General features: G+C 39.8%; 1 protein-coding gene across 2 annotated transcripts in view; it reads left to right on the forward strand.

Moving 5' to 3' along the window:
* Window positions 1-25,280, forward strand: part of SPIRE1 (spire type actin nucleation factor 1) — a 125,542-nt gene that overhangs the window by 89,853 nt on the left and 10,409 nt on the right. For both annotated transcript variants that reach the window (XM_027452074.3, XM_027452076.3), the window contains exons 6-11: window positions 250-414; window positions 6,521-6,607; window positions 6,990-7,119; window positions 17,691-17,854; window positions 22,083-22,173; window positions 22,525-22,667. In XM_027452074.3, the coding sequence (XP_027307875.3) occupies window positions 250-414; window positions 6,521-6,607; window positions 6,990-7,119; window positions 17,691-17,854; window positions 22,083-22,173; window positions 22,525-22,667 (780 nt within the window). The remainder of the gene's footprint in view (window positions 1-249; window positions 415-6,520; window positions 6,608-6,989; window positions 7,120-17,690; window positions 17,855-22,082; window positions 22,174-22,524; window positions 22,668-25,280) is intronic.

Below are 25,280 nucleotides of genomic sequence, written 5' to 3' on the forward strand. Positions count from 1 at the left end.
GGCCTTGTTGAATTTGGAACTACCACATGGAGAACAAATACATGAGTCCTGTTACATTCAGGGTTAAAAATAGGCTTACCTAAAATCACCATGGACAAAATGGATTTGGTTGATGTGTTAAAAATAAAATGATAAAGCTGTACATATTTGGTGGTGTCCTGAAAGGGGAGTGAGCAACTTTAGTTTAATCTCAGTTGGTATGCAAGGGTATGCAAGGTATTAAATAAAATTTTGCTCTCCTCTCTTCAGGCTCGTTTCTGGGTACAAGTGATGCGAGATTTACGGAATGGTGTCAAACTTAAGAAGGTTCAAGAGCGTCAGTACAACCCACTCCCCATAGAATATCAGCTCACACCCTATGAAATGCTGATGGATGATATTAGATCCAAACGCTATACCTTAAGAAAGGTCATGGTAAGTCAAGAGAATTACTAGAATTTGTCAAATCTGTAATAATTCTCTTTATTTTTTTTTTGCTTTTCCTTTGTTTACTGTTTCTTTTTATATTTTTTCATTCCTTCAATTTTTTTTATTTTCTTTTTTTTTTTCCTGAGAACCGTGAAATTATGATGTCAAGTAGATATTACTAATGTTCATGGGTTTTATATGGCATCTTAAATCTATGTAGAGGGGAAAAATATGAAACCAACAAATATTGAGTATTTTGTTTTCCATGTGGCAGGAAAAAATTAAAATTTTGAAAGAAATTCCTACATATCATATGCTTGAAGAAGTGATTTCTGTTGGTTTATGATAACCTTAAGAGTCATTTCAACAGTCCTGTCATATTTTCTACTGAGAGTGTTAGGCTTTTACTGGGGAGAACATTTATGTTGAAATAGAATCATAGAATCATAGAATATCCTGAGTTGGAAGGGACCCTTAAGGATCATCAAGTCCAACTCTTGACACCGCACAGGTCTACCCAAAAGTTCAGACCATGTGACTAAGTGCACAGTCAAATACAGCATAATTTTTGGAATAAATGTGGCATTCCAGAATATAAAGTGCCACCAAGTTGTTATATGAACTGTGACAGGAAATGAAAACCTACAGTGTTTGAAAACTTGTAGTACCATGATCTGCTAGGAATTGACAAGGAACACATAAGGTAAAACATTTTAAACCTTCGATTTGTAGAAACTGAGCTCAGTTGTTTTCAGCATATCATATTGCTACTTTCAAGTGGAAAATTAAAAAAAAGAAGCAAAGGCAAGCTGGAGAGTGTTGATGAGTCTCCTAGTAGATACTCATGAAAGTGCATGTAAGATTGACCTGAGGCACTCTTTTTATCAGAGCCCATTTGATATTTACTGGCGTCTCCTTGTTCTTTTATTCCTTTTAGTTTATACTGTGTTCATCATAAAGATGTTCTTCCTGATAAGGCAGCAACTGATCTAAAAGGATCCTTATCCTTAGTAAAACATTTAAAACCCCTTTGTCAGAGGCATGTGTTTGGATGTATTTGGTCATTGTCAGCATTTATATCTGACATTTATTTATGTTTGCTTGTTATTAGTTACAATGGAAGCATCTTGTTAGAATATCTTGTATTCAACTATACTTGTGTTCCTGAAAAAAAATCACAAAACCTTTGCTAGTAAGAAGGCCAGGACTCCACCAGAAAAACTGAGAGAGGAAAGAGACAGAAATCATATATTTGAGATCGTTAAAAAAAAGAATAGAGGAGGAAAAAAATTAAATTACTTCCATGGAGAACAAATACATGAGTCCTGTTACAAATATAAAGGCCTTTTGTGTATGAAGTGAAAGTATTTTCCTAACCAAAGTGTGGATGCAGACTATCAGACTATTTTCATTTTCTGCAGCAGCTTTCTGTTGCTTAAATATTAATAGGGGGAAATACATACCCAGGAATGGTATCTATCTATCTTTACACTCACAGTTCAGAAAACCAAGCTAACTGACCCTATTATCCACTGCGAAAGTCACCTCAGGACCTTGCTTACTGTATGCAATCAGGATAGTAGTTTCATCTGAATAGGTACCCTTCGGTGATCTGATTTTGCTTTTGGCAAGCTGGGCTTCTGTTGAGCGAGCTCCTGCCTCTTCTGAAGAGATTTTCTTCATTATGTTGTAGGTCTTGGAGGCACAGCTGCTCTCCTCTTCATCCAGACTCTTGCCATATGCAAAATCCCTGAAAACATCTATTTTTGTCCTGCTATCTTGTCTACTAGGTTGATTGTCCAAAATGACCTCTGGGCATAAATGTGAATTGGGATTATGATCAGCTGTAGGTACAGGACCTGTAGTGCTGTCTCTGATGCAATTGTTGGCCTTATCTGACAGCTGCTGGTGACTGTGTGTTAGAAAACTAACTTTTTTTTCCTTACAATAAATCTTCCATCCAGTAATTTGGATTCTGCTGCAGGGTCTGCCTGAAGAATGTGCCAAATATGCCCAATAGAAGGCGGTTTGATATGAAATGTGTGGAGCCTGGAGGATTCATACAGAATTACAAGTTTGGTTAGATGTCATAAATACAGCATCGTTTAGCTGACTTTTATGGGTCAGAGCTAATTATATATATTCCCGTCAGAGAGAACTGTCATGCTTCTTGAGAAGAGGAGGAAATGACAAGAGTCCTAAATCTGAATTTTAAAGCAGCCTGGGAAAGATGGATTATGTTTCTTTCTATCAGCCAGAGCAGATGTTTGGCAAAATCTTTATTAAAAACATTTTGTTGCTTTAAAGTTAGGGGTGGTATTTTTAGAATTGACGGCTTGTGAAAATGCATGCCACTGAAGGTAACAGGAGGTGGATCGTTTTCAAGTAAATAAAATGTTAGATAAAGGCTTTGCTCTTCTTTTTACGAATGTAATGCTGTGTTTAAAAGAGTATATCGATCTGTCCCTGACTGCTCGGTATTCCTAGTAAAAATTAGGAAAGGAACAGATGTTCCTGTTAGGTGCATCACTTAGGAACTATTTTGGTGTTTTAGACTGTCAGCAGTGTTAACAGATCCCAATAATGGGAGCTGTCTGTTCTCACAAGTCTTCTGTCGTAGGGCAATCCTTCAAAATGTCTTGATGTAAAATGTCACATTCTGGGCTTTTTGCAAATAACTGGTTTCACTAGTTTCAGTGACCTCTGCATTTCTATTTTAGTCGATACGAAAATAATTTCAAATTTGTCATCTCTCCGTCCCCCTGATGCAGGAGTCTTTGTTTCCGTGGTTGTCATGGGAACAAGATGACTTTCATCCTAGCATTTTGTAATCCTGGCATGTTTGCTTTAGCTGCTTTAATGGCTTTTTTTTTTTTTTTTTCTCCTACAAAACACTCCCAGAAATCCTAGGTATAGCAGCGAGCTTTACAGTTCTTAATCATGCTTTAGGGCTACCCAAGGAAGTAGTGGCTCTGTGTGAGTACCACAATTATTATATGGGATCATAAACTTGTATCTGTAATAGACGTGCAGGTGCAGCAGCACGAATACAGTGGTTTACAACGTGCAGTATCAAAGAACATACACTGCTGCTTGACCTTTCTGCATGGAGCTAAATCAGAAAATTGCTATGCACCGTGTAACAACAAGGTGACAACTAAAGCACTACACAGTCTGCATAATGAAATTTGACAAATGCATATATGTCTACTTACAGTGCTTGAATTCACAGCCGGACTGTATCATGGGCTGTTTTGGGAATGATGTAGCACATCCCCTCTGATGATGTCAGCCTTCGCAATTTCATCTCAAGTGAAAATTTCTGGATGGCACGAAACCATCAGTTTTATTTTATCAGTTAATAAGAGATAGGACTCTTCTACTTAATACTGTCACCTTTTATAGTGTGAAAAATAAATGGCTGAGATAGGTGAATGTCAGTGATAAGTGGCATAGCTCTTGTGAGTCGTGCACAGGTCACCAAGTACCATTTGAAGTTATTATTTTAACTGCAAGGCTCTATTTATGTACTAAAATTTGATGGAAGCAAGGATTATGTGGTAATTTCTCTGTGCTGTAGCTGTTCAGATCTCTAAATTTCTGGCTGATTTTTGTAATCATTGACTATGCTTTTCCTACCTGACCAGTTTTAATGCATACTGCTGTACAAAAGCCATTTTATACACATGAAGATTTAGGACAGCATTACAGTGTTTTGAGGTATTTATTCAGGTACTGGTTTGCAGTTCAGGGCAGTGTGGTATTTGAGCACCAAGAACATTTTGCTTGTGTTCTGCATGTGCCGCGGCTGCATCTGTGCAATGCAGCTCTGATTTAGACTCTAATTGAGCCATGAATTTTAATTAATTAATTAAAAGATGCATGTTAAATTGCTCATTACAGGGAGAGTCGGTTTGAGTGAAGAAATAGATCTAGCATGGACAGAGAAGATAAAAGCTTCCCTTCAGTGTCTTTCCTGTCAACATCTTGTCTGGGAGCCGAGTATGAGCAGGGAGCTTCTGCTGGCGCTCCCGATCCTGGATTCTTGGCTGAAGCAACTGATAAACATCCACTTGCTTTGCCACCAGCTTCCTCAGCATCCTGTGGAAAATCACTTAAGCAAACCTTACTTTTCCCCTTTTCCAATCCAATGGAAATAGTGATCCTAATTACACTCTGGTGGCATTAAGTCAGTGCAGAGAGTGCCCTGAGGTGAAAGGCTCAGAGCCATGTATTATTTATTTCCTAGCGTGGTGCAGAGAGCTGCTCCCCAAGGCTGGAATTGAGATTATCAGCGTACAAAATGGCTGTTCTGATGCTAATAGCTCACAACTTAAGCTATCAGCCTTGACATCTGATGAGCAGTAACCTGGGGATGAGAGACTCACCATTTCATTAAGGATCCTGCAAACCACGCTGGCTTTGAAGAACTGCTCAGTCTCTAAACAGGAGAAATCAATCACATCACTTAAAATAATTTTCTGCTTATCATAAAATGCCAAATCACCATTTAATATAAATCTTTCCCCTTTTAATTTTTCCGTACTGTTTCTAGGAAGATGTCACGCCACGTGGTGTAGCAGCTTGGTATTCTGTGCCATGCTGCATCAAGTTCCCTCTGAGGAAGCTAATGTGGTGGGGAACAAATGGAAATTAGACCACGTAGGTAGGATACCTCCAGAAAGAGTCCCAAAGGAAGCAATGAAATGTTCCCCTGAAGGCACTCGGCATCTGATCCCATTTCAGGGAAGGGATGAGCCTTCGATGGGAGGCTGTCGCTCTGCCTCAGCCCAGAAACAGGGCACGTCCCAGGTCAGCAGAGTTTATGTGGGAGCTGCGTGGTATTAGTGAAGTTCAGTGAGGGTTCATGCTCCAGTGACCACGTGGGGATGTAAAATTTCTTTTGAATTGGAGGATGGGGCTGATAGCCAGGTACTGTGTGGTAAGAAAAGGTGCCAGAAAGATGTATGGCATAGGATGCTCTCTGACAGTGTGCTTGGGCACTGTGCCACACAGGCTGAACCCGACAGATGGATTTCTTAAGCAAATCCATACAATTATTCCCAGCTTACAATTCATAAATTCTTCAGATGATGGGAAAGCTCCCGTCGCCCTGTTTATATTCTGTGCATGTAGTGAGTTGTTGGCTGTTTCCTGTGATGTGCTGTGTATGGTCTTACCTTCAGAACGAGATACCTGAGGAAGAAATGTCTGTCTCTTCAGATAAAAGCAAGCAATCAAGAACAACTCCCACCCAGCCCCTTTTTTGGTCCCTCCCTGTACTCTCAGTGTCATGCCATGGCATTCTAGCAACTTGACTTTCTGGACATATTGGCTAATTCTGCTTTACTCTTGAGTAACTTACTGAAGTGCAGGTGAAGAGGTGTCTATAAAACCATGCCCAGGGGTTTTCTCTCCTTCTGCTGGGATTTCTACACCAGGGCACCTCTTCATGGCCAGAACAGCAGAGACAGGTTACAAAATCACAGAATCACAGAATCACAGAATCATCTAGGTTGGAAGAGACCTCCAAGATCACCTTGTCCAACCTCTGACAAAAAACAAGGGGAGCTTATCTTTCATCCATTGCTAAAAGCAAATCGTTGGTGATAGTCCTGGTGCAGTGCTTTCTTTCATATCAGAGTTTGAGAGATGTTAAGCAGATCAGAAAACCAGGCTCAAAACCTAAGAGCAGGCTGTTAGAGACTGTGTAATGGTTGGCAGAAAGCCATGGTTCAAATAGATGTTCCTGAAGAAATGGTCCTGGCACCTTTTCCTCCAAACGAGATACGAGCTTTGTCTGCATTCTCCCATACACATGGTTGCAGCCTTGAGACTTAATTCCATCATTTCAAAATCCTAAGTACCGCTGATTGATGCTGCTGGAACTGTGGTTATTCTGGAGCTATCTGCAAAGCTGAAAAGCTTTCCCTTAAGTCTTTGCTTGCCTGTGCTGTGCATACAGATCGTTGTTCTGTTCAGGACTGTTGGGATTTTACATCAAGTGCAGGTGTCAGAACTCTGCAGGCTCTGCCAGGGATGTTGCAGATTGTCTTTTTGTCATCTGCATGAGTATCAATGCAAGACGTGTGTTTCCCTTTCTCCTTTTCAGGTCAACGGTGACATTCCACCTCGATTAAAAAAGAGTGCCCATGAAATAATCCTGGATTTCATCCGATCACGACCTCCATTAAATCCTGTATGTAATCCAGCGTACTTTTTTCCTAACGAAAATGTGTCGTTTTAAAAAATGTCTGTGTTCAGGGAATGTGTTAAGTATTATATTTTCTGACACGGTCTTTCAGAAATATTGATCTATGTATATAGAATGTGGTCTCTTGAAGAACAGTGTGTGATGCCTTGCAGCTGCCAATAGCTGTTCTTACCAGCAGCCCTTTATCTCTGAGTCACGGAAAAATGCATTTCTCCTTCTGTTTTCTGTGAGTTTTACAAATGAGTGCACATAAAATCCTATCACAACATGCCACATTTTATTGTGTTGTTCCCCCCTCCCCCCAATGTGACATCTGCTTTCAAGGGAAAACTGTTTTATGTAAATCTAATTATCTGTATATACCAAGGCCTCTGCAAGAAAACTGAAACCAACCCCACCACGGCCACGCAGCCTTCACGAGAGGATATTGGAGGAAATCAAGGCAGAGAGGAAGTTGCGTCCAGTCTCACCTGATGAGATCAGGCGTAGCAGGCTGGGTAAGTCCATTCCAAGTTTTTACCAGCAGCATTCACAGAAAAATTCCCACATAGGGAGCAGCAATATTAGCAATATCTATGCAGATGTCACTGAAGATAAAAATTATTTTTACCCGTTCAGATGAAGAGAGCATAAACCTAATGGCTTTGCTAGGGCTGTGTAGTCTTTGTGCTAAATTATTTTCAAAATAAGGTACTGTATGATTCAACTTGATCCCATCTTGCTTTTAATGTAAGCATTAGATAAATTTAATGACATTAGATTGCTCGTTAGATGTTAGATTTGCTCAGACTGGAATGGATATTAGTTCTCCCCAGTGCAATATCTCTTACGTATCTGTAAGTATTCTTTACATGTCTGTCCTTAATTTTTTTTCTCTTCATTTCCTGTTGCTAGCATCATCAATTATTTTATTATTTTACGTGAAAATCTGCTTTGATTTTGTTTGTTGAAAGTATTGCTTCTATTTTGAATCTGAATCTTTGCTTCATATTACAAGTTATGGAGCATGTGCTTGTATATGTTTTCAGTTGATCAAATAATTTAGACCGTTGCTGCAAATCTGTTAGTTTCTGCAGTGTACATTCAACAACCCACTATGAAATTATACCAATATTACACTTTGCAATGATCAGCAATTCGCCTTAGTGCAATGGTTCTGACATTGACAAAAGCGTGACAAATGCAGCCTTACATTGTGGCATACTTTACTTTAAAAGCATGGTATTTAATCTGTATTAGGAAAACTGAAGTAGCTTGATTTTTGAAGAGCAAAAGTGGCATCTTATGGTTGAAAAAGCATGAAATAATCCACGTGTGTGCTCTGTTGTTGCTTTTGCAGAATATTTGTGCCTGCCACATGTGCTTAAAGGCACTGATGCAAGTGGATTGTGACAACCCATTCATTCTCTCTAGAAGAAAACAGTTTCATTAGCTGTTCTGTTGCATTGTTCTTTGATAGAATACGTTGTAAAGTTTGGTGAATGCTTGGGTGCATTTTAAAATGCATGGTGCTTTGAATATTGTTTCTTTGGGCCTTCCAGCTTCTGGTTTTGATTCAATTTATGCTTGCTGTATCAACTAATGATTCTAATAGCCCTAGACATTTTTCCAAATGTAGGATGTTTGTAGAAATGTGGAACAATTCTTTGCTTTTCTTTCAAACATTAAACTTCAGTATTTTACACGTTCTCCATTTGGAAACTATCATGTCCTGTAAGGGGCAGCAAATTTGATCTAATAATTTTTTACAATTTTTAACTGATACAAATTACATCAAACCCATTTAGTAAACAGTTTCTAAAAACAATCTTAGATTTTGGAGTATTACTGGTTAATTCAGATTTTGGGGTATGTCTTTCAGTAAAGGATACCTGTCTTCCAGCAATTCTTCTTTTTTAAGAGAATTCTTTTTTTTTTAAACTTGGGAATTGTGATAATTCCCCTTCAGTCCAGTGAAATGTTTGGGTTAAATGTCATATTACTGGAGGTGTAAAAGGGGATGTGAGTTTTACTTCCCAACCATAGCGTTGAAGATTTTATTTTTTTAATGTGGAATCATATTTTTTTTATTTGTTGCTGGCATTCAGAAGAAAAAAAGAGCCAGGATCTTGAAGATAATTGCTTCTTATGTTGAAATATGAGGCTTGGGGTTTTGTCACATTGAAATGATTGTTTTGCCCAAAGTTCCTTTTAGAATACAATGTGTTTGTGCAGAACTGGGGACAGAATAATGCTAGTAACCTTCAATATGATACCGATAGATCTACCATATAGTTTAGGTGACCACTGAATGTAATTTAGTGTAGCAAAATGTAAGGCAAAAAGATTTAAGGATTGCAAACCTAAGGAGAAGCACAGTGTGAGACACTTGTACCATTTGGACAGAAATATTTGTTGCTATTAAAAAGAAAAGAAAAAAAGGAGCTTTATAATGAAAAATTTGGGAGTCTGTGGTACACTCCACACATCCCAGAGTTACTCAGTGTTGCCCAGTTTATAGCAGTAAAGCACAAAGCTACATTTGAATAGTCTCTGCAATATGAGTGGACCTGTGGCTTCCCAGCTTTGTCTCCTTGCTTTGCACAACCCACACATACAGGTGAGATCTGCTCCATCCCAAGTCACCATCAAGCAAAGGGAGAAGCTGGAAGCAAAGTGCCAGCCCCTGAGCCTTGCTGGTGGGCTGAGTGGCTGGCCCAGGGCTGGCTGCTGTTAAACCAAAACTTCTTTGGAAATGGCAATTTAATCTTGGTAGCTGCTCTTACAGAGGGAGACACTGGCTTGAAGAATTTGAATCAGTTTTCAGACAAGCTCAGCGTATCATCAGAATAAACTATCAAGGCAAACACAGCCTTGAGGTACATCCCCTTTTAATTAGAAGTATGGATTTATGACTCAAGTTGAGCTAATGGAGCTTGGAGAAAACTTTGTTTCATGCTCTTGTTTTATTAACCTTCAGTTGGGACGCAGCATTAGGTGATAACAACCCTATGCTTTAAAATGCATTTGCCTTTATGTTAAGTTTGGACAGCAGTTTAGATACTGTTCTGCTCTGCTGTCTGTGGCTGATGTTGTCTAGGTAATAAACTACAGGAGAAATGCCCTGACTCCCAAATTTGTCTCAGCGTCAGCCACCTACTGTGCTCCCCGCCTAAACTTGCTTTCATGAGCAAAAGTGTCCCAGTACAATGCTTTTTCAACCTGTTTTCACATAGAGGACCCTTTCATACCAACGCTGCATGTTTATCAGCCACAGGTATCACAGGTAAGCTGATGTCAGTTTTGATGTGTCCTGGTACATTCTGGTAGTTGGGCCTTGCCTGCTTATCTGGATTAGTATGCCGAAATTTTGTTTTCGGTTGAGAATATGTCGAGCGTCTACTCCCCGAATTACACTGCACAGCTCGAAATGTGGGTAGGTTGAACACAGCAGAGGTTTGTGTGCGTTTGGAGCTAGGATCATGGGCAGACCAAAGGCCCGGAGGAATGTTCAACAGCTATGCCATGTGATTTTCTTCTATCCAGAGCTTTTATTTTCCTATGTGATTTTGTTGTTATTAAGCTGGCAAGGAACGAAGCTATTGGTTATGTAAACTTTCTAGAAATAAAGAGCACCTGACCACTTTCTTGTCTAGGGATAAAATGGCTAGTGGCCCTAAAAGGAGAGGATAATATTAAGGATACATTGTAAAGGCTAAATTCACCTAAGTTTTGTTGTTTTTTGTTTTTAAAGAACAAGAATCAGCACAAATCATACTGTTAGGCCTTTTTTTTTTCTTGTTCAAGGAAAGAAATGCTCCAGCTTAGCTTGAGTGTCTCTCTTTATTAGTTTAATTATAATCATTGGAGATTATGCTTAAAAAAAATTAGAAATATTTATTTCAGGTCACTGAAACTTGTGTGAAATGTGGCTTTGTACTTTCAACTTTTTTTTTCTCTCTCTTTCTGTCCTTTTTCTCTTTTTCTCTTCCCCATTTTTCTTCATGGCATTTTATTTGAAAATACTGTGGTTTTAAGATCCTTGCCTCTTGTTTTGGTATTTGATTTATTGATTTCCAAAAATCTGGTTCTATAACTCTACAAATATCTTTATAACTCTACAAATATCTTTATGCTTGCTCTGTTTGCAAGTCCCATTTATGCTACTGTAGTTTTCAGACTTCAGGCTTTACTCCAGTAAAGCAATAGTATGTCTGACAAATTTTGGATTTAGGCAACAGAATCCAAAATGCCTCAAGTGGAGTTAATCTTTTGTTTTCATTACCTCTCTGCTTTTCTAACAGCTGAATTATTTTCTTTTTGTTTTTTTTTTGTTTGTGTGTTTGTTTCTTTTTTTTACAGCAATGCGGCCTCTTAGCATGTCTTACAGTTTTGACTTGTCAGGTAAAAGGTGCAACAACACCTGACGTGGTTATTGTGCTTATTGTGAAATCTGTTCCATCTGTTTGTTGAATTCCCATTTAACAAAGAAACTTGAAGGGATTCTTCCAACGTATGGTCAGTGAAAATAAAACTTGAGACAAATTACTTTTGTTAATACCTGCATTTCCCCTCTGAGAAAAGGATACTTAGGTATAGGAGACAGCTGTGTTTCACCTGAAATAAAGTGCTGGAATTCTGTTTAAGTAAATAAGTGTAATAAGGTGGCCTGGAGCTATTCCAAACTCTTAAAGGGATTGTAGAAAACAGCGTCACCTTCAAGTCTGAGTTGCTTATTATTTATTAATCTGACATTAGTGTCTTTACAGTCACTTTTTGACTAGCCCGTTTTCTGCAGTACTTTATTTTTCTTGAGCATCCAAAACCAAGTTTTGAGTTCTTCTGCCTTTCTAGATTTAACAAAATACACCTGTGACACTGATCTAGAAAGGAACTGTCAATTCTACCGAGTGTCTTTATAGTACGTATTTTGTGAGTTATAAAGTGAAAGACATTCACTGAAACCAGGTTAAAGCTTCCAGCTTTCCTGGTTAGCAAAGTAAGTTGCTAAGGTTTGCTGCTAACAATCCTTGTAGCCCTAAAGTAAATTTGGTCGTCCTTCAATGTGCGCTAACAGGATGCTCAAGCCCAAAGACTCCATCATTCAGGCTATAAATATTCTGTATTATCCTCAAAGATTTGTGCACCGAGGAGAGCTCTTGTGCTGGCCATTACCTAATTTCCCTAGGGTGAGTCCTAAAAAAAAAAAATGAAAAAAAAATCCATGCCCTCATTTTGTGAAGCAGCAACACCAGCTGTACCCTCCCCTCCCTCCTGCCAGCTGCACACAGAAACATCTCACCCAGTACTTTTGCAGAGTTTTCTTCCCCTGTTTCTCTATCCACTCTCTAACCTGGCTTTCCCTTAAAAAGGCATAGTCTGACTGAAATGCTGGCCCACTGCGAACTAGAAAGACCATATAGAGGTTATTTGATTGCCATGATATAATAAAATACAATAGCTTTGTAATACAGGCATGAGGTTCACAGATGATCTATATCTGAACGTGGTTTCATGTTATGGCCAAGTAAAAAGCTTGCCATTGCCAAGAAGAGGGAGGGCAGGCTCTTGCTCCTTCCTTTCCCTCCCCAAAATCCCCCCCAAACATGTGATTTCTCCCTCCTCCTTTGCATTCATTTATTCACAAGATAAACTGGTTCAACTCACGTAACCCAGGCACAAATACTTGCATTTTTTTGCGAGGTTGGTTTTCTGCTATTTTAGGGTTTTAAACCTGCCCACTATCTGATCAGATGATCGGAGAGCTGGGTAGATAATGAGCATGGGTGGATGGGAGGAAGGAACAGGCTCTCCCCGTCAGAGGCGGCGGCACGCTGTTGATCCAGCTCCAGCCCTTTTGTGAAACCTTACGCTGAAGTTGTATGGTCCAGCTGCCACGGCTGTCTGCTGGGATCCAAATCCTGCACGCACTCGGTGTCATGTTTGACTCCACTGAAAGAGGAAGCGTCCCCTGGAAGCCAGATAACATCATAAGCTGTCAAACTTCGGTTTTCAAAAACTTGCTACTTTCAGATATGCCTGAAAATTGTAGAACCCTTCAGTTTTAAGGCTATAAAACTGAATGTGCCAGTGACCAATGAAAGGGAAACGTTCAGATCTGTCTTTCTGCATGTATCTGTTTGCTTCTTCTTTTGCCTTTTATTTTCTAAGAATCCCGAGGCATCCTCATTTGTCGAAATCCCCAAAATATTTTGTAAATGCTCCCTTCATAACCCATTAATTCGTTACCATGATGTTTTTATTTTGAAGAAGTAGCTTCGTAGCAATCTATGCTGTACTTGGATTTGCTCTTTTTTACTGACCACTGAAGAACTCTTCCTGTTTTCTTTATCCATCTGCTAAATGTGATTGGTTTTGTGTTATTTTTCCAAGTCATGTGGCTCTAAGCAAGTAGTATCATTGCGTGACTGAGTGAGCTGATAAATTGTCTTTAGAATTTAATTCAGGATGATTAAAACATTCCAGTTAGTGGGGTGTGAGGTGCTGGATGTGCAGTACAAATGAAATGGATGTGTTGGGATGTAGGTGGTAAGCAGACAAGCAGTTGTTTTCAGTGTTGTTGCTTTGTGTGTTTTTACTTTTTTTTTTCTTCATTATTTTGGAGGTGGGGTAGTCTGTGCTTTCATTCTGTGATCACTCTTTCCACATATTTGCTCTTGCACTGCTTTCATTGCTCTCTGCTTGACAGAATTGCTGTCACAAATGCACAAACCTGCTGAATATCAGAATTGTTTTATTCTAAGTGCTAAAGGACAGGTTCAGGGCTTTATTACATTTGCTGTTTGCCTCTTTCTCTGGCACCACACCGGTATAGTTGATATGTCAATGTCATGCCGCCCAGCGCCACGTATCTCCCTGCTGCTGTCATCCTGAGGAGAGGAGGAGGAGAGCATTTTCCTGATGGTGAATAGAAGGAGTGAGCAGTAGCCATGTGTAATGAGAGTAATCTGAGACATACTCTGGTATCAACTAGGGAACAAGGCAGGCACTGGGCTGCTTTCTCTCATAGAAAAATAGCTTAAGAGCAGCTTTACTTCTATGGACTGCGTTAAATATACTCAAAAGCCCAGTTGTTCATACTCGTAACACTCAACTTCTTACCTCAAAGCTGTGTGCACGCCTCTTTGAAGCTGTTATGTAAGCAACAGGGAACAGGGGACAAGAGAGAGAAAAAAAAAAATCCAAATTTCACAGGGATTATTCCTGTTATTTCCAATGCCGGGAGATGGCGTGTATTACTGTTGGTTTTACACGACCTATGCCTCACCAGTGTGAGGAAGGAACTCCACCAAGTCCCAGTAATCTCTTTGTTTAGATAACATAATAAAGAATGAGATGCAAGCACCACCAAAACACCAGCCGTTTGGATTTATTAGTTCTCATGTTGGACTTCGCCAGCCCAGTCCATTAAAAGGAGCAGCATACCTCTGTTACCATTATCCGTTATATATTTCCTAGCATATTGGCATCATACCTAGCAAAATGTAAACGAGTATTAATTCTGCAAACCCGTTTTATCCTTCTTTCCATTTCAGCCTTCTTTCAAACTCAGTGTAGAAATGATGAGGTTGAGGAGTACGCTTGTTGTACAGAACCAAATTCAGGTTTCTGTTGTCGTCATTTGCTAAGGAGAGGTGCTTAGGAGCAGACAACATCTAGTTAGTTACATGACTGCTGTAGTTTGCATGTAATGTGTTGTCTGCTTAATTCTTTGTTTCATAAGAAACAATCTTACATGTAGATCAAGGTGAATTTCTTATTATCCTATGTGGGTTTTTTTTCTCCCCCTTCTTAAGGCTAGTTAGGGAAGGCCAACATAAAGCTCAAGTAATCAAATCCAAGACCTCTTTCATTTGCCTGGTGTAATGATAGTTTAAAAGAATCTCAGAAGAAACCAAACATTACTCCAATTTGCAGGTACTGTGCATTGTACTCACTGCCTGAAAACATGGAGAAATGACACTCTCCCAGTGTGTCTGATTATCTATTAAGGTCTTAATTCTAGGCTGTTTTAAAAAATAATAATAATAATAACATTATTTTTTGCTTCAGTGAATTTTTAATGAATTTCTTCTGTCATACTCATTTTAATAAGCATCAGTCTACTCAATGTTTCTGACTTGTTTATCCTGATTAGTTTTACCTTGTTTATGGTGATACATGATTATTTGCCACATGGTAATGTTTCTGCTGCCTGAGTACATCAAGAAAATAGCTTATACGAAGTGATACTATTTTTGCTCTGTACCAGCTAACAAATTCTGTTTTTAATTTCGGAACAAGTTATTTTTGTTGAAATCTGCTGGATGAAACTAAATTTTCATGATCCTTTCCTTAAATTACGATAATCCATTTAAATCCAGTACTATAACTGCAGGAGTGATAAACTGAACTCAATCACTGTTGTCCAAAAACGTTTTATAAATGGATGAGTTTTTAGTTTTATTTGGGGGACGGAGGTATTCTTTAGTGTTTGCAAATTCTAAAAACATTCCCTGTTTTTGTCTTTAGAGGAAAGAATGACGATAAATGATTAGTCCCTACTGAAGAGCCCTTCAAAACAAATACTGTGGATTGTCTTCTAGATTCACCTAAAGCTTCATTGGCTATTCAAGAAGTCATAAACAATGTGTTTCTAAACAACTCCTACATATGTAAGCTGAAATAAAAACAGTTTTAGGCTTTCTAGAAGGTGATTGGCTACATAAATTACCTCTAAAATGGTTTGGAAATTCCCATTTCTGGGGCCTGTGTTCTTGGAAAACAAACCAGGCAAACATAAAACAACGACAGCAAACAATTTATGTCACGGACCTTGAATATCCAGTTCCCTATATCACATCCCTTAGTGCTAGGGGATGTCGGGTGGACTTTCCCTCCTGTCTGCTTTCCCCAAGCCTATTGTGTGTATTGTTTTTTGCAAGGAGGGCAATCCTGTTGGCTGTCCCGTCAATTTTCTCCCAGTGACTTCAACAATATTTCCAGTCCATGCTCCAGCCTCCCTACCACTGGGCGGGGAGTCACCATCCAGGAAGGTTTGAGAGGAGGAACATCACCTTTGGTGCTGGGGCTGCTGCTTCGGCCGGTCTGGCCAGGTACCACCCTGTGCGATCAAAAGGCAAATCAAAGGTTTTTCTCTTGCTCATTTGGGAAACCATGAGCTTCTTCAATCAACTGCGTGCCAGCTAATTACGAGGTCTCGAGCAGTATTGGCAGCAGGGAGGTGAGGCAGTTTGGTTTTCGTTTTCCTGCTGTCGCTTTCTGGGATTGCATGAAGCGATCGTTACGGCAGGAATGCATTTGATGTGGAGGACACCCATGCTGTACTCGCAAAAATCTAGCAGGGAAAAAAAAACATGACCTAGAAGCCATAGCACTAGTCAGGACATCCATTAGGAAAGCCTTTGAAGATAGGAACTAAAGGTTAGAGAGTCTAAGTCTTTGATTGCAATTCTTTGTAGGGAGGACCTGAAGGCAGTAATAACACTGTAGTACACGATTCATAGGCTTGGAATGCCACCATGGCTTTAATAGCCCAAATCATCCCCTTTTCTTACATTCCTAGTTGAAGGTATGATTTAGAGAGGAACTGTAATACGTCCCCTGTCCTTTCTCTCTGTTTTCAGCGTTTAACAATGACCTAATTAATTCTTTAACATATATATTCATTTAACTTATTCTTCCTATTATTCCTTTTAAATAGCTGCTCCAGTGAGAACGTTGTAAAAGTGACCTACTGCTGCCACAGATGCTTTGTCTGCACTGTGCAGTTTTAACTTACCTAGTGCAAGAACAGCTTTTATCAGTGCAAATTGTGTTGTGGTAGCAGTAACCATGCCTGTTTAAGCCAGGGCAGCGATGCAAGTGACTCCAGACGATGTGTGAGTACTTGTGCTGTCAGCACTGGGGATACCTGGATTGTATCATTGCTCTGTCATAGTCCTCCTGGTAACCTAAGGTAGGAGTCATTCGGCCGTTCCTGCCTCTCGTCACCGTGTGTAAAAATGGGAATAATGACCCTTCATTACACTAACCCTGAAATACCTGGAGGTGCTTTGTTATTACAAGACTGGGGAAGGAGTCATATAATTAGATGTGTAGAAAAACACATTTGTAGAAAGACCAGATGCTTAGGCATACGATGCAAATGGGAGATTAAAAGCTTCTCTTCCTTCTCCCTCCAACATAATTTTCTTCAGATTGGAACAGTGCACTTTCTACATTTACAGGGATAAAACTGAATTACCAGACCAAACCTAAGCCCTCCTAAAATATCAAAGCCTAGGTCATTATCTGAATGTGTAAGCTAAGCGAGGCTAAGCCCAGCTGACCCTGGGCTTACGTTCCAAGTGCTGCATCTTCATTGCACACTGGCAGAAATCCTGAGTAATTTATTTGGTGGAGTTACATCCTTGTAAAACTCATGTAGATGAAAATAGAACAGGATCCTCATGTTGCTGCTGTTACATGAAGATTTGGCATCGCAGACATATTTTTAATACAAATGACCATGCAAACCAGGGAACTGCGCATATTTTTGATGACTGCTAGTTACTTAGCTCGTTCTCATTTATATCTGTATACTGCAGAACAAAGTGTAATTCTCTCCTTGCAGGAATAACTAGGTTTACTCCATGCTTAACCTCATAATTTCTGTGTGGCATTGTCTTCAGATTCTCTGGAAACCCACTTGTCCAGATACGGTTGTGCATTCTTCTGATACTTAGTTAATTATAGACTATAAGTTGAAGGAAGAATATTTTTGGTTTCAACATGGGAATTATTTTTTAGAGCTGCTTGGGATTAGTCTGTCATTTTTTAGTATTTTGCACTGCTGCTTTTTCCACTGCTTTCATTCCTCCATATTGCTTCTGTACCACAAGCCATTGCCTGTAGTTCTGAGCAGTGTATTGCTGGAGTAAAATAATTGCACACGTATAACTATCACAGTATTTTTCCCTTTTGTGTGAATTGCCTTGACAGTAAGTTCTGAGAAGGCAGAATTAAAGTTGATTGTTCTATTTAGCACTCGAGGTCCAAGCACCAACTGTTCTGTTTCTTTTGCTAGATGTATCTGCGCCAGAGGCAGGAAGAAAATCAGTGGATGTCTCTGTAGCAAACGGTGGCCTGGCACCACAAGGAAAGCAGAAGGGGGCCGCACAAGTGACAGTACAACGAAAGAGACTCCTTAAGGCTTCCACGTTGGCTGAACTTGACAGCTCAGATTCAGAGGTAAAACATCAGGACACAACTTCTTGTTTGTCAGAATTCGGTCTTATTCCTTAATTTGCTGAACTGATCCCCTAAGAAGTATCTGTGTAGATTGTCATACGAATTCTCCATGACTGTTTTGCCAGCCTGCAGAACTTCAAGAATATTAGATCAGACCTCAGAAATGAGAGTATTCTTTAAAAAGCTTAAATGATGATTTTGTCTTTAATCCTAATATTTATTTATTTATTTATTTATCTATCTATTTATTTATTTATCTATTGTAAATGCCCATTATCTGTCCACAGTGCATATGCAGCAATTACGCTTTTGGGAATGATGCAGGAAAATAACTGGCTTGTATCCATCCTTCTGGCACCCATGCAGGAGCTGTCATTGAAGGCCTCAGATGTGAGCCCAGCCTCGTTGTCCCAGCTGTTAAATAAAGAGCGTCAGCTATGCCGGGGAGGTTGCAGTTCAGTGCAAATTCAGTGGGTTAGTTTGTCATGTAGGCTTGGGAACTAACACCCAGCAAATGCTTCACAGATTGAAACAAGTAAATACCACTTAGCTGGGGACAGAATGTTGAATCCATTCTCTCTCAAAGGGAGAGATAATGATTTTTAAAAACCATAAAACGGAGAATGGATTAAAAAAGCTCTCTAGCTTAAAAGCCACATTATATGTAGTCCTCGAGAAGCACCAGTATTATATCCTCAAGAAAGAATTTTGCTTTCTGGACCAGTAATATTACTGCTTTTGAACCTTTCTAAAAGTTAAGCTGTCTGGAAAGCGCATTCAGGCAAGGTTTTGAATAAAGAGGCTAATTTTAGCCTGGGGAAGGCAGTCTTCCCTGATTCTTTCTCTCTGTTAAATCAGGAGGGTGGGGTTTCCTGACAGGGAGCTTACAATTGGAACTAAGCTGAGAGATAGGAGGCTGGAGAGAAATAAATGTGGGGATAAATATATCTTCTTGCACGCTTTCTTCATCCATGGGAAGTTGGCCCTCTTTGTGTTAGGGGTTATCCTATGGGTGACTTGTATGGGTGCATAATTTGGTGCATCTAGTCTGAAAGCAAACGCAATTTGCATTCTGAAATCTCTCAGCAGTGTTTAAAATTACAATAGAGGCTATATGAGGTTTTGTTAATATTAATGAAGCTGGGCAGAATGCAGGAATATTAAGACTCATCAATGAAAGAGTTGGATCTTAAACTCAGAGCTTCTCGGCTTGGAGGTCCGTGCATCCTGAAGCTAATGCAGCGTGATGTTTCACATGGAAAAAAGAGCAGAAATCACTAAAGAAAATACTGTAAAGGGAAACATTAAGTGATTCTTGTGGGTGGGGAATAAAATGTGTGGCTATAGCTATTGATTAGGGAATATGGTGTAGGCAAGCAAAATCATAAGGGATAAGCTTTGGGGCATACAGCAAAAAATAAATTGAAAAATAAATCAGCTACATCGAGCTGTCACAGAGAACAGATGCTTTATTGGTTTGAGTCAACAGAAGTAGCTGGTGAAGCAAGTCAGATGATTAAGATGCCCAGCAGAGTACTGGTTGGGTTTCAGGAACAGCACTGAAGTGGTGTAAATAAACATACTGGAGGGATTTGGGGTGAAATCTTCCAAGCTTACAAAGGGGATGGGACATAGAATGTTTGAGGAAAGTTACCTTTGCTCTGTAAAAATGTCTTTTTTTTGCTGATTTTTGCTTTATAGGTAACACACAGAAGAGTGAGTGTTTTGTCCTGTTTGTCTTTAAGCCACTCGGGCACCTCTTTGCCTGCAATTTGAATTGGGCTTAACCTATTTAGAGTTACTCACTGGGAGTTAAATTATGACTGTTATGCCCTAATTACAGGCTGCAAATATCTGCACTGCTGAGCTATGGACCTCCAAATGGGCTGAGATGCAGATGCATTTTTTTTCCTCTGCAACCCCTTTGTTCTCACAGCTGTATTGTGATTCTGACTACACCCCAACACTCTGCATTGCCAGCCAGAGGTGAAAGAAAAGGTCTGATACAGCCCTATACCCGTTTGCTGGCAAGGATGAATATTGTACAAACCGTTCCTACATTCTGTCCTTGCTTTTTTCTTCATTGCCACTAAAATCATGGTTTCGGATGGGGAGCAGGGAGTGCCATACTGCCTGGTGTAATTAATAGTAATAAATAATAATAGTAATAGTTAATAGTAATTTTTGATACAGTTAGGAAAATATCTTGCTAATGAAACTGCAGGATTATTCTGATTGTTTAGTTCTCTGTGGAGAAGCGTACAATCCCAGATGTTGGGGTTATCTAACCTCACATGTAAAGTGTCTGATTGCCTACCGTAATAGTCAACAGTTACTGTATTGATGTGAAGAAGCTTGTAGGAAGGTTTGGCACAAGATTTGGTTCCTGCACAAGATTTCATTCTCAAAAAAAAAAAAAAAAAAAAAAGCTTTCCATGTCTGAGAAGCTGTAGGGCAGTAATCGCACTTCCCTTGCATGTGTTTGCGCGCAGAAGTAATTAGAAACGACAAACCTGGAATACCTGTTGTCCAGGTAGGATAATATCTCAAGCAATGTACTCCTGGTTTCCATTCTCTCCGAAGTGCTGGCTGCTCTTCATTCATAGAAATAAGCAGCAGAGCAGCGTGGTTATGGTTTTTGATTGACAGCTCACTTAGTTCTTCATCTGAGCTTTTCAGCTTCTCTGGCAATGGAAAAGCAATGGCTTTGACTCCTAGAGAGTGAATAGTTCAATGATTCACTTTGTACAGGGGTTATTCTCCATCACAAAATCTAAATGTTTAACTTCAGACTTGTGAGCTCTGTTGGACCACACCAGGAGAACGGTGCATCCAGTTGTCCCATAAGTTCTGCAGTGGTCTCTGAGGGCAACCATGTGGTGTGAACCTGAGGTCTGCAATGATCTCTGAGCTGGCTCTGTAGCTAAATTCTGCTGGTTTCTGGAAACACAGCAGCTGTTGTAATTAAATACGCTGTTCAAAATTTCTTACAGTCTTCCTACCTCAAACACTAGGAAGGAGCACATTGGGTATGTTAAAGCAAATGTATTGTTCTGGGAGCTGAGCTGGTTGGGGTCCCTTTGCAGACTGTTGTGTTGAGGCATGCACACTGGAAAAGTATACATCACAGTATCCTTGCATACAGCACATCCATGCCCTTGGGCTAAGCACAAAGTACAGATCACCTGGTGGGAATTTATAAGGGCCCCTGTCCTGTGGTGCACGGTGTCCATTAAGGTGACCCTGCCGGCTTTGCTGTTCTGACTTGCTGCTACCAAAGGCTGCTTTTTCAGTCAGTGGGGGTTTTCCTGCCTGCAGTTTGAGTAACTAAAGAAATCCATGAGAGAGAGGCTCAGCCACGTGCTGGATTTTAGAGCAGGTCACTTGTTCGATCAGTAAATCTTGACATCTTAAACGATGTGAATTTCCTCAGTTAAAAGCATTCACATTAGAGCTAAACAGCATTCACGATCAGCCCTTCAACTCCATTCCTTTGGGAGGCTCCTGTGATGGTCTGTATCTTCCTAGTATCTGGTGGCCGAAGACAGAGGTTTGGGGTGAAAGGATTGGTTAATTTTGGAGGCATGCTGTGTTAGATAGCTGAAGGATGTTAGTCGAAGCCTTTCATTCATCGTGCAGGACTTGCTCTTGGCTGTTGTGACGAAACAGATAATGAATAAGAGTTCCTTTAAATACAGAAGAAAGGAGAGAAATGCACCAAGATTAGGAATTAGGGAACAGTACAGGGGAGATCAGATTCACTTCTGTTTATCTGAGTCACTTGTCTGAGGATCTCTCATTCCTTTGAAGACCAGAGAAATCCGAGTGCTGGTTCCTTACTAATGTGAGACACAAAGTTGGTTTAATGTGTCTCCTGTAGTTAACAAATCCTTAGAAGGCCTTGAGTACAATGAGCAGTTACTGGTGGAATAGTAACAGGTTACAGTGGATTCATGCACCTCCCTTTTGATCCTAACATTCCACGCAGTGCTTAAATACACTGAACTCCTATCACATACCATTTATTCCAGTTTATGAAAAAGTTGAGCTTAGAAAGTTATGCAGTGCTGTGTAGAGTCAACATTTAGCTCGGGACTTCTTCCAGGACTGAGAGTTATTTAACATTGTAAAATGCCTTTGATAGCTTGAGATTTCTGTGTGCTAAGAAGCAGTAAGAGAAGAAAAAACAATTTCTGAGGAATTCTAGTTTTTTTCTCTTTCCGCACAGGAGGAATCAGTGCATAAATCAACAAGTAGCAGCAGCATCTCCCCCTCACAAGTGGAAGACCCCTCTCAGGAAGGCACCAGCAGCAGAAAGAGTAAGTTTTGATTAGGGAGTTCAGCGACTGCTTTTACACACTTTGTTGCCTTCTGTTACATGAACTTTGCTTGAAGTTTTTATTGGAAACTTAAATTGAACAGTAATGGAATAAATCTGTAAAGATGAACCCTAGAATAAGCTGAATCGATCAAATGTGATTACTGAGTGCAAGGCGTTCGCCTGTACTATAGTACTGTACTGTACTGAAAATGATCTGATGGTGTATGTGTAACTTGAGCCACCAGTAGTAGAAATTCCACTAAATCAATGTTTGTTTCAAGTACTGAGCATTGTTATCCAGCAGTCTGTCTTCAGAGAACTGATTTTTTTATACCGCTTGAATCTTCAGCGCCTCCAAAGTTCTTGCCCATATCATCTACGCCACAGCCAGAGAGACGGCAGCCGCCTCAGAGACGACACTCCATCGAAAAGGAAACGCCAACCAATGTGAGACAGTTTCTACCACCTTCAAAACAGAGCTCCAGATCACTTGTAAGTGGAGTGGGTGGTAGGAGAGAGAAAAAGAGGCATTCTAAGAGTATAATGAAAATTAAAACTTGGCTTCAGTGTGATTAGAACTTGACTCAAAGAAAACTCCTGAATTCAGAAACTACTTTGGCTACTAAAGACGTTTTGAAATCAAGATATGAACTTTCTCTCTCTCTATCATTTTGATCCAAAATCCCGGGTATAGGTGCCTCAAAAAATGTGTGCACTTTGATTAGGACTCTGGGTAACGCCATGTGCCTTGCTTTTATTTCAAAATATTACCAACACAGGCAAACTTCACCTTACTGATTTTCAATCTGAATAGAGATGACTCCAAAGCTCTGGATTATTTTTTTTATGTTATTTTTTTCTTTTTTTTTTAATCTGTTGATAGTATTTTAGTTAATGGCTGAATGAATGGAATGGTTTCTTTTCTTCCCGTCCTAAGAACTTGTGTGGTTAATGTTTATACATGTGAAAGTCCTTTCAGTAATCCAAATCAAGGTTTCTCTGTGTTGCTTTGTTAAAGTCACTGAGGCAAAAAAACTGTGTTACTACTTGAAAAGAAAGTACAGTACATTTGATCAATTAGCTTTAATTGAGAGCTGTTTTCCAACAGAGTATAAGCAGCAAAGGGTATGAAATCCTGGTTCTTTTATGCTGACATACTGATTAGTGCTTTGTAATTTCATGCAGGATATGTTCTTCGTCTCTTTTCCTACCAGCAGGGTTTTGAAGTATGCCCCATGAGGTGCTGGTGAATAGAGAAATCAATAAACACATCCTGGTTTTGAAAGGAAGGGAATATTCACTCACCCTGTCTTCTAGAGCAGTTGTATTAGTGGGTTTTGAAGAGTGTTCTTGTTGGCCCAAGCAATGGTAGCTGGGATCTGAACCTATTAGTTGAAGAAATTAAACTGTAACAAGAAAATAATCTCCAAATATTCCCACCACATGCTTCCTCCTCTTCATTTCAGAAGGTCTGCGGGATTTTCTTTATTATATCCTTCCGCAAGAATGTAGTTTCTTGTTCAAGGTGAAGTTCAAGTGGTAGCGTATTGATAAACACTAAACACAAGTAGACTTCTGCTGAAATGAACTCGGAGTGTAGCATGCTGCGCCAGAACCAAGTTGGAAGGTTCCTCCACCACGTGTTTGAAGATGCTGTTGTACAAAGTGGATTGCTCTGTCATTGCCTGCTGCACTCACTATATGGGGAAGCACAGGGCTTATTTTCTGGCAGGTCCAAAGTCATTCATGTATATACTGTTTTAAGGCAGGAGGGAAGAAAGCATCTTCTATTATTATAGTGAGGTATCTGCTCCATCACACTTTTAAGGTATCTAAATATGGTACATCGTAATAGTGATCTCATCTCATGTATTTGGGAGGATCATGCAACTTAAAAATCTAATTTGTGAGGCTGTTATTTTAAATAGGTGAAACAAGTTCTTAATAGAAGCTTTTTGGCCACGTATGTATTTTCTTGTATATACCTATTTCTAGGCATATGGTTACTGACATATGCCTAGAAAGATAATATCTGAAATAAAACCACTAAAGAACGTTTAATTCAATTGTTCCACTCCTGCTTAAAAATATTAAAGGAAGAGGGAGGAAAAGACTTTAGTCAGGCAAATGTGGGAACAGATGGGAAGGATTTTTACTAGTTTCTTTTCTGCTTGATTTTTTTTGATCTCTGAAGAACTGTCACCTAGCTGGGTTTTGGCTACGAAGCGAGAAAGAAGGGAAAGCAGTACTGAAATGACGCTCCTTTAATAAGAACCTATTTTTATTTGATGCCTGGAGAGTGAATTCTTTAACTTGGCAATAGTGCCCTCTAGGGTGTGACAGACAACTCCCACAATACTTTTGTTTTTAGTTTTGGTAGATGGTTTCTGATATGGTGGCACTGTCCCAGTTACACGCGTTGGCTTGCTGCAGAGTTTTTCCTTCCCCGGAGGATGCCCGCTCCATTCAGTGGCTGCGCCAAGTGCTGCCTACGTAACGTTGCAGTTCCTTCCCTGAACGCCTCGCAATGCCTGCAGAACATTACTTACTTTTTATTTGACTTCACACTTCTTCGTCCCTTCCTCCAGGACTGATGGAGTTTCATTTCTTATCAGCTGCTCCTGTGACTGCGGTTCCTCTTCAAGGTGAAAGAGGCCTCGCCAATAAATAGCTCTCAATACCAGTGAGAACAGGCAGGAGTTTTCTACTGTCTCTTAGCAGGATTAGCAAGAAACTGGTCTGTCTTGCATACTAACTATGGTTTTGTGAACTGGCATCTCATCAGACAGAAGGAGTTAGAGCTAAGTAGGTGGGGAAGGGAAACAAATTTGGAAAAATGCCAAATATCATCCTTCTGATATGTCACCCTACCAGTGCTACGCGGAAAGGCAGGGCAGCTCAGTGAGTTTTGGGGGGATCACCCTGGTGGTGTGCTTGCTGCAGTGAGCTGACTTGGTGCTTAATCAGTGAGATGAAGCCAGTGTCCTGAGATGTACATATGAATGTCTTTGTAGTTTGTTTGCTTTTTTTTTTTTTAATCATCATCGTCGTTATTATTTTTCATGACCCAGAGGACCAAAGCTAATGATTTCATTCATACACAGC

The sequence above is a fragment of the Anas platyrhynchos genome, chromosome 2 (genome assembly GCF_047663525.1).
Source record: "Anas platyrhynchos isolate ZD024472 breed Pekin duck chromosome 2, IASCAAS_PekinDuck_T2T, whole genome shotgun sequence".
Lineage (NCBI taxonomy): Eukaryota > Metazoa > Chordata > Aves > Anseriformes > Anatidae > Anas > Anas platyrhynchos.